The sequence below is a fragment of the Cariama cristata genome, unplaced genomic scaffold (assembly GCF_000690535.1).
Source record: "Cariama cristata isolate BGI_N322 unplaced genomic scaffold, ASM69053v1 scaffold19092, whole genome shotgun sequence".
Taxonomy (NCBI): domain Eukaryota; kingdom Metazoa; phylum Chordata; class Aves; order Cariamiformes; family Cariamidae; genus Cariama; species Cariama cristata.
Genome location: NW_009604604.1, coordinates 4,484 through 13,713, shown reverse-complemented (window position 1 = coordinate 13,713; position 9,230 = coordinate 4,484). Strand labels below are relative to the sequence as shown.

The following is a 9,230-nucleotide window of genomic DNA, read 5'->3' as shown; positions in this document are numbered from 1 at the left end:
TTGAAACTGAGAATGATGCAAGAATTACCTTTCAAAAACGCTGCTCCTGTTACCCCGCCAGCCCAGTGGGTGGGGCCGCCAGCGGCAGCAGCAGCCTAAGGCCACTGTGCCCATCCTCCCTGGCCACTGCATGCGCTTGTCAAAGGTCTGAAGGTTTTACTTTGCAGCCTGGATGATGCTGCCAAGCCCCGACAAAGTGCCAGGAGTAGTTTGGGGGGTGCACAGGGAGGGTTTGACAACAGCCGGGCTGTTTATGAAAGCCCGCTTACTGGGGGTAACCAGTTACCAATTCTGTGGTCACCTTCCCCAGAGATGCACAGAAAAAAATAATGGGAAAATTGTTAATTATGGGAAACAGCATTTCACAGGACCGTAGAAATCAACCTACTGATGGATGGTGATACTGCACAGTCCTGTGAGAACGTGGGTGCTGGTGGGAATGCTGTCCTACACCCTGGGGCACGTGAGTGAGGATGTCAAGCAACACAAACCACACTAACAGCCCAGCATGACCTTAAAGGTAGATCCTGCAACACTTTTTCAGAATTTGGTGGTGGAAAAGACCCACAGGAGCCATCCTTACCTTGTATCTTGCTGGACGCATCCCAGAACTGATTAGCAAAGTCTTTAAACACAAGAAATGCCTAATATTGTCAGCGCATGCAAAGACTCACTTCTTGCAAGAAAAAGTGCAATCGTTTCACAGTGACGGAAAGTGTCCCCCAGACCCTGGGCCTGGCAAACCTCTTACCCAATTATCTGACAGAAAACATGGTTGAAAGCACAAAAGGAACATACCAAAGTTTGTAGCTAAGTAAAGGAAGAGGAAGAAGAGCGATTAGGGCAGGTGAGGATCAGGGAGAGCCTGGTTCTTTCTCCAGTGTGCTCAGCGACTGGTTTTCTCCTGTTTCCATTTTTGCAATATGTCATTCGCTGCCTTCAGCGTGGCTTCCTCCTAAACAAATACCGCAGGTTCGGTCAGTGGCTTCCAGCCAAATCCCCTTTCCCCTCACTGCAGTCATTACTTATATAAAAATCCCATTCTTATGCTGGAACACGGCAAATGCCCTGTGTTCAGTATGACAGAGGCACAGCATCTCTGGCGCAGGCATAGCCACCGGGCAGCTAAACGTGCACCCAGAAGACTCCTCACCTTGAACAAGAAACGTGGGATGCTGCTGGGGCAAAGCTTAGGATGGCACCAGCACATCTCCTGCCCCTGGCTCAGCTCATGTGTCCGCAGGTTGGACCACCTGCAATGCCACGCTCGGGCTGTAATGCCCAAGGTGCTGTCCGTTTCTTCTTGGCATTCATCTCATTAAACCAACCCTGATTATTACCTGCAACCTCACCTTCCTTCATGCTGCCGCGTATCTCACCTTTGCGAAGCAGAACCGAATGAAATGTTTGTAGTTGTTCTTGTGGGCCTCACAGTAGAAAACGGAGAGCGGCATGGCAGCAAGTCCCTGGGAAGGGGAAACACGTGGAGATGATGTTACTGCTCGTGGGCCGGCGTGCAGCCTGCCGTGCCCCGGTGTGGGTGAAGCCATCCGCTCCACGCACAGTGGTGGTGTGCTGTTGGCTCCTGTGAGTGCAGCCAGCACAGAGGGCACAAACCCACCTGGGGCAAACCTGGGCCAGATGCATTTACCTTGTTCTTGACCATCCACTTTGCAAATCTGGAGTCGTAGGGCTCATCGGAGTCAGCAACATCAGGGAAGTCGGACTCTGCAGGAGAAACACACCAGCGCGGAGGTTGGGGCTGGGTGCCTCAGCCAAGCCCCAAAGCCACAGCCTCTGGGAGCTTGGATGGGGAACGCACTATCGTCCGTCCCTCCTCTGGTAGTGGTTTACGTAGGTTCTTATCCCTGCTAGTGGTAACACTCCGAGCTGACCACCCTCCCATATTCAGCCCTGCCTGAGCAAAACCACAGCTGCACGACTCACTGAACTCAGAGAAGTCTGCCAACAAGAAGTAGGTGCCCTCGGGGATGATGGGTTTCATCCCCACAGCATCCAGCCTCTGGACCAGCCAGTCTCTCTTCTGCTGCAGCTCCTTGGGCAGTTGGACGAAGTAGCTTTCTGGTTTCCCGTAGAGCTCAAGCTCCCTCTGGAAACCCTGAGCCACAACCTCCTGCGAGGAGAGAGGAACCCGGTGGGAACATGGTCAAGGCTTGCTTGAGAACCGGAGTCTTCGCTCAGATGCAATTCACAGGTGATTAAGGAGCAGGGAGTGATTTCTTATTACACCAAAGCTCTCTGCCTCCAGCCCCTCCAAACGGCCCCTTGGATTTGTCAATGCCAAATGGGGAATATACCCCAGGCAGGCTGGGCTCTCCCCGTCCTCCCAGGCATGGGGTGACTGCAGGGAGAGGGGAAGGAGCCTCTCCAGGGCACCACGCATCACCCTGTCTGCGCCTTTCAGGTCAGCCGTGGGCAGAAGGACCCTCTCTCACCCCTGCTTCAGGGGTGTAGGAATTGCAGGGCCAGTTGCAGGGAGCTGCCTTACCTGGGCAAGGGTGGCACAGAGGTACACTGAGTTTTGGTGCGTGGTACGGAGGGGCTGCAGCAGCCGGTTGGGTCCCAGAGTCCAGCCCACCTGCAACCAGCAGAGGAGGAAGGTGGTAAGTCTCTGGCTACCTGCTCAGGCTCCCCTTTATTTTCCTGTGCTAGCTTCATTGTATTTTCCAGACAGGGCTATAGTAAAGCAGCTTTGGTAGTTTCAGACTCTGAGGCTCACAAGCTGATTGTGCGGCGGTGGCGTACCCAGTGCCGTGCTACGCAATCGGACCCACACCTTGGAGCAAAGGGACGGGGAGACAACAAAGTGCTGCAGGGGGGTATTCACCTTCCATCCAGTGGCACTGAAGGTTTTCCCAGCACTCCCGATGGTCACGGTGCGGTCCCACATCCCTTGCAAGCTGGCTGGCAACGAAACGAGACAGAAACACCAATGACAGAACTCAATGTGCTCACTTCTGGGCTGCATTAATGACACGGCGGGAGCTCTTTGCCCACCATAACCTTTGGTGGCCTCTTGTGTTCACAGCACGTCTTTCAGCTAGATGAGCCTCAAGGCCCATCTCAAGCAGCATCTCCTTGTAATTAAGTGTTTTCATACACATGGCGCCAGCCCCAGGGGTTCCCAGAGGTGCCAAGCACCAACACCCTGCAACAAGGTGATTGCATGTTTCTGCAACAGGGAGAACGGGCCTCTGAAATCATGTTGAAATGGACGTCCCAAAACTAGAGACACCCAGAAAACTGTGGGTTTACAAAGCGTGGGAAAAAATTTGGTTTCTGTAGAGCCAAAGGGCTCTTTGCTCTGGATCTCAGCTTATGAAGCCAACTCTCTGTTTCCTCTGACTGGCTGTGGAAGTCAGGGCTCCAGTTTAAGTCCTGGTTTGCAGGCTGAGACTGAAGTGCTGCAAAATACCTCTAACGGGGATATATGCCTGGTAGAGCTGTGCATGCAAGCAGCCCATGTAATTGCCAGAGGCGCCCAGTTAAATCACCAGTTCCTTCCCTGAAGATGCTGTACACAGAGAAGACACCCAAGCTCAGCCAAGCCATTCTCCGTACCGATGCGGATGTGCTCCTTCCCGTCGTAGACCAGCCACTCGTACACTTCATCGCTGATGCAGAGGATGTCATGCTTCACACACAGGGCTGCAATGAGGTCCAGCTCCGCTCGGCTGAATACCTGCAGTAGGCAGAGAGCGGAGCAGAGATGCAGCAGGAGCATTTCTGAGCCCCTGCCTGTCCCTGCCTAACAGGGCAAAGCCACTGCTGGCACAAAAGACCTGGCTTAAGAACACCAGAAGAGTGAGCGCAGTGTGCGGTGCTGCCACAGCACCCATTTCCCTCGTGTGCAGGGAAGGTCAAGTCACTGCTACACCGCAGATGTGTCTGGGTGGGCTGTAGCACCCCAGCTGCTTTCAGAGCCAGCCACAGCAAGGCCAGAGGTGTTACCTTGCCCAGAGGGTTGTTGGGTGAGTTCAGGACGATAGCTTTTGTCCGTTCGCTGAATTTAGAAGCCAGTTCAGCTGGGTCCAGCTGCCAGTCTGCACTAGACATCAATTTTCCATCTTTTGGAGGTTTCTAGAGAGAACACAGGGGAATCTCCGCTTGCTTTGGGCTTGCTTACCATTCATGTCTTCGTTCACTTTGGTATGACTCTTCCCTCCTCGACAGCTTTGCTCTGACCCACTCACCGGTCTCAGTGGGATAAACACAGGCACCCCACCAGCCATCTTCACCATCAACTCATAGCAGTCGAAGAAAGGCTCAATGATTATCACCTGGAAGAAAGGGACATGTCAGCACCCTCCTGGCCCGGCTCAGCCCTTCCCTGACGGGTGCAGAGAGCAATGAGAAGGACAGGAAATTTTAATCCTTGAATTACTGTAATGGAGAACCCGCATTCCCAGAGGGCAGTGACAGGGAAGAATAACACCACTCAGGGCAAAAGGGTTATTTTGCCTTATGCAGAAATGAGACAGTGCCTTGCAGCAGAGATTTTCTTCCTTCGGAGGCTCAAATACTGGAGAATGGGGATAAAACCTTTTCTGCTTTGCAAAAGGCCTATGAGAACCTGCCCCTGGCAGACCCACAGCCATGAAGGGCTCTGCCAGAGGAAGACTGTCTGCACAACAAGCCCAAATCTTGTGTTACCTCATCGCCTTCATCAACGAAAGCCTGGAAGCAGCAGAAAAGAGCCTGGTATGCCCCCACAGTCACCAGCACGTTGGTCATAGGATCCAGGTCTCGTCCAAGCAGTTTCCCATAAAACTGGGCTAGGATTTTTACCAGAGGCAGGTGGCCCTGTGGGGTGAGAGGAAGGGTGGGAATTGGGTTGCAGAAGCCTCCTAAAGCACGGATGAGCCCTTGGAAGGGTCTGGGCAGCCAAGCACCCTGTGATGGAGCATGCAGGGCATCTTCTAGCCTGGCTGCTTCAAATGCCCTGGTAAAGCAGGGTCTAACAGTCCTGGGCGTGGGGGGCCAGGGGTGAGGCTGGGTGCGTGTTTTGTCTCGTGTGGTTTGCCCTGAAGCGGCCAAGGCTACTGGGGAGTGAGGGGGGTATTGCCGAGGGGTGGGGGGTGTCTGTCCACGCACAAAGGCACGGGTGTACTGGTGCAGCATGGCGTTCTCCTCGCTGAGGGCTCTCATGAAAGCCTCCTTCAGAAAGTCCGGCGGGGGGAAATCAGGGAAGCCCTGGCCCAGGTTCACTTTGGAGTAGGTGGCAGCCAGGTTTGTAATCTCCACCCTGGAGAGAAGAAAGGGAGAGAAAGAGAAGAGTTTACAGAGGGTCCTGGCAGCGTGCTGGCACCGGCTCTGCTTGCCAGAATCCCTTTGGAAGTGAGCAAGGTTGGCGTCCCTCCTGCACGGCCATCCTGCTGCTCACAGGCGGGCAGGACCGAGCACAGGCCATTTCAGACCTGTTTCAATTAAACCAAGGATGAGGCACTATGGCACTGGGGGGTGGTTTTAATTTGTTCTCGAAGGAAACAGCCACTGTGCTGTTGGGGTGTGTGGTGGCAGCTGAAGCCGCACACCGCTTCTGATCAGACCAGACCGAGCAGGAGAGGACTTGGAGGTTTTCAAGCTCATACCAGTTCTGCAAAATTCACCAAATGGACACCGTGAAGGCGTCTGCAGAGGGAAAGGCAGGCTGAATTCAGCATTGGTCTCAAACAAGAGCCAGCTCGTCAGCAGTTTGTAGCTTAAAACCAGGCATAGCAGGGCTTTGGGGAAAGCCCATTTAAATCTCTCCTTCAAGCATGCAGTTTTCCCAATACCAGTGCCTGGCAGGCTGGGAATGGCATTTCCAGCATCCCTTCTCCCGCCTCTCTGCTTGCAGTGCCCTCGGGCGGGCTTGAAGAAGATGCTGGGCTGAAGCTAGTGTGCTGCGATGGCTTGGCTGGGATTTGGGTGCTGCTGGGATCATCGGGGTGGAGGGGTCGGATGGAGTCCGATGCACTACAAGGTGTTCCCGCCTGCCTTCCTGCAGGGCGGTGCGGAACACCTGATACGGCATAAAGTGGGAGCAGCAGGGACGGAGCTGAGCCAGGTAAAGTCTCCCTGGACAAACCTGCCTTGATGTGCTCCCTAAATAAATGCAAAGTAGCCGAGGGAGACTGTGCCGCTCTGTGCTGTGTGGCTGCAGTGGTTTCTATCTGGTGTTGGGCTGCCTGAAACCACATCTACACCAGGGTAAACCAGATATTGTCTTAACTCACCAGATATTCTTATCTGTTCCCTCCAGCCTTCGAGCTTGCACTGGCCTCGACATTTTTGCCTGCAAAGGGAGAGACAGAAAGTGAGTTTGAAGCTTTTACTAATGGCAATGAGGCCACGTGTGAAGGGGACGTGGCCTCCCCAAGTATGTTTTTCCCAACAGAAGGTGTGCCCTTTGGGATTGCTTCGTGGGTCATTGCTGACCACCCTTAGAGCCGTAGTGCCGATGCAGTGACGTCTGGAAGAGGTTTCACACACTTTTTATGAAAGATCAAAGAGACAAGAGCTGGCAGAGGAGGATGTTTCATTTACAAGTTTCAACAAGAATTGAGAAAACAGATGAACAAAAGAAGTGTGTATACACTCACTGGGGAGCTGGCAATGTCTTAAACCTCTTTTTCAGTTGGAATAAATCATGAGGTCAAATGAGCTCAGCCATGCTGTAACATCCAGGCTAACGACCCTAGACCTCAGGCTTTTGCCTTCCATAGCCTCTCTTGTCTTCCATCAAAAGGACCTTTTTGTTTTCTACAGGCCACAAAATATCCCCTTTTCCTAGAAGAACAATGTTTTTATTCCACGCTGTTCTACGGAGAAGTAGAAGTATTTACTCCTTTGTCCTACTGGAGCCCTTGGTGATGGGAGTTGTCCTGTATGCCGGTTTCTGCACCTAAAGTTCATGGCAAAACTGAGCAGCAACTGGGTACAGGCAAGAGGGGAGCACAGCACTGATGTACGGAGACACTACAGTACTATTCGCCTGACGGGGATCCGATTTCCACGTGCGTCATGGCTTCAGGGGGTAGGAAGAAGGACAGTAGGAAGCATTCAGAACAAAACCCTCCTTCCAGTTGGATAAGCACAGTGGGAGAAAGTCAGATGTGCTTGATGGGGAGTTTATCACGAGGATGATGAAAAGCAGCAGAGGCAGAATTTAATAACTCGACAGCGCAGGGAAAGGGTAACCAGACAGTAAAGAGACTGGAAGCGAGAGATAAATGATGCTTAACGAACCAAGAAAAGCCAGTGTGGAGATGCGAGGAGGGTGTCTGTGAAGCAACAAGCCAAGTCGTCACCACAGCAAATAAACCACATTTGAACAGGGATGAGGAAGACACGTGAGAGCAGCTGAGATGCTCACCAGGTCATCCCCCCTCCCCAGGCTGGGCTGCAGTGCTAATTCGCCTTTTACCTGCTCACCGCTGCCGTTCCCAGAGGGCTGCACCAGCGTTTGAAAAGTCCTCCAACAATATTTTGCGTTGAGAGCTTCGGATTTTTATACGGCTTCAGCTCTCGCTAGGAATCTTCGCAAATACCTTGCTGAGGATCCCTGCGTTTCAGAGGGCGCCAGTTGGACTTTATGCTCCACTGTGGGTCCAGGCAGGCAGCCAAGGGCAAGCAGAAGTCACTGCCTCCCTGGGTCAAGGGGTGCCCCACTCCTCTCCCCCAGTCCCCTTCCTTGCTCCTTCTGCACAAGCTCATGGATATTACGGTCAGCAAGACCCGGTGCCTGAGCTGATTTTGGTGGGAGTAGAAGGATTTGTGGCTTGGGAAGTAAAAGATAGCTGGAGTTCTGGGGAAAGGCCCTGTCTGCTCCAGTCCTTTCAGGAAGGGAAATGACAAATACTTTCTTCTTTTGATGTCCCCACCATCCCGTCCCCAGCCTGTGTGATGCTGCCATGGGCAGCTGCCCATCAGGCTGGAGAGCAACACAGGCTTGGGGTCACGCAGCCCCCAAATCTGTTTCAGCCTGTTCTGCTCCCCAAACCAAACGATGCGTTTCTCCAGTTGTAATTTGCCTGACAGCCAGAAAGGATGGTTGAGTGCAAATGTAGAAGTCTTAGCAGCCACAGCCTTCCACCACCGACTCCCTGCCGCACGTGATTTCCTTGCTCTCCATGTTTGCATCTCCAAGCAGGATGCTGGTATTTCCCAAGTACTTTGCAACCCAAGGGACTTTACTAGAAGTGACCATCAGACAAGGCAAGCCCACAAACAATGAGCTTTCTTCTGTATGAAGGATATTCTCTTGCTTATGAGACATTCCCTTTAAACAGGGTACCTGGAAATTAGCAGGTACAGAGGAGATTGCACCAGTGTGGCTTTTCCTGACGTGCTCTATCTGCCGTTGCTGCCAAGGCTCGCTCCTGGGCAGTGAGCTCCCCTGGACTCCCCACCGCCGCAGCCTGAGCCAGGGACCAGGCTGCCGGCCAGAAACAGTCATGCTGGGCATTCAATACCTCGCTGGAGTACGAGCTATATCCAGCGCTGCTCTTTCTCTCCAGCAAGAAGTGACGCAGAGACGGTCCCACTCTTCTGAGCATGCCACGGCTCCTGCTGTCTCACTCCTATGGGCACGGAACCTGCATTTCCCCCGGACACAAAGCAGAAGGGTGAGACAATCGCTCCACGACTGCAGGGGTAAAGCAAACCTCCTGCTGTCTCACTCCTATGGGCACGGACCTGCATTTCCCCCGGACACAAAGCAGAGGGGTGAGACAATTGCTCCACAACTGCAGGGGTAAAGCAAATGCTTCGTGTACCTGGGAACAAGGCACGTCCAGACCCAAAGCTGTGGTTATTCAGCCACAGAAAGGAAAAGGGGGAAATGAGCTGCTTTATGTGTTGTCGCTGCAACATCAAACAGCGCTGCGACTGTACTTTGTGCCCGTGACACACACAAAGTCAGGATCACTAGGGCAACCATGGCTTCTACCTCCGCTCTGCCCAATTCCAGGATCCCCCCAACTTTCCTCTGCACTGGGGGTAGTGGTACAGACACCAGTGAGAGGGCATCCTCTGGGAATTTGGTATTCAACATCGGCTTCCCATCCAGTTTCATTGATCCCGGGTATCTCTTGCCTTTGCCCTTCCTCCCCTGCAGCACCTCCACCTTCCTCGCTGATGGGGCTGTGCCTTGGCGGGGCTGTTTGGACACCCTGCCTCCTGGGGCTGGCAAGCGAAACAAGGGGCCCTAGGGATGTATGCTGGGC

The 9,230-nt window shown here is 53.3% G+C and overlaps 1 protein-coding gene across 1 annotated transcript; it reads right to left on the bottom strand.

The window, feature by feature from the left end:
• Nucleotides 1-886: 886 nt before the first annotated feature.
• Nucleotides 887-8,586, bottom strand: CCBL1 (cysteine conjugate-beta lyase, cytoplasmic). Its single transcript, XM_009695688.1, has 13 exons — nucleotides 8,478-8,586; nucleotides 6,240-6,298; nucleotides 5,116-5,266; nucleotides 4,675-4,824; nucleotides 4,215-4,301; nucleotides 3,973-4,101; nucleotides 3,583-3,703; nucleotides 2,849-2,925; nucleotides 2,510-2,599; nucleotides 1,948-2,134; nucleotides 1,652-1,728; nucleotides 1,380-1,466; nucleotides 887-955 (listed from the first exon to the last, which is right to left on the bottom strand). The coding sequence occupies exons 1-13, from the start codon at nucleotides 8,559-8,561 to the stop codon at nucleotides 887-889; spliced, it is 1,368 nt and encodes a 455-aa protein (XP_009693990.1). The 5' UTR covers nucleotides 8,562-8,586.
• Nucleotides 8,587-9,230: the final 644 nt, after the last annotated feature.

Excerpts from the sequence above, each read along its gene's own strand:
- CCBL1 (XM_009695688.1), bottom strand. The coding sequence starts at position 8,561 with ATGCTCAGAAGAGTGGGACCGTCTCTGCGTCACTTCTTGCTGGAGAGA. Across the intron at positions 3,704-3,972 it reads CCAACAACCCTCTGGGCAAG|GTATTCAGCCGAGCGGAGCT; the intron begins GTAACACCTCTG and ends TGCCTACTGCAG. Across the intron at positions 956-1,379 it reads TTCGGTTCTGCTTCGCAAAG|GAGGAAGCCACGCTGAAGGC; the intron begins GTGAGATACGCG and ends GTATTTGTTTAG.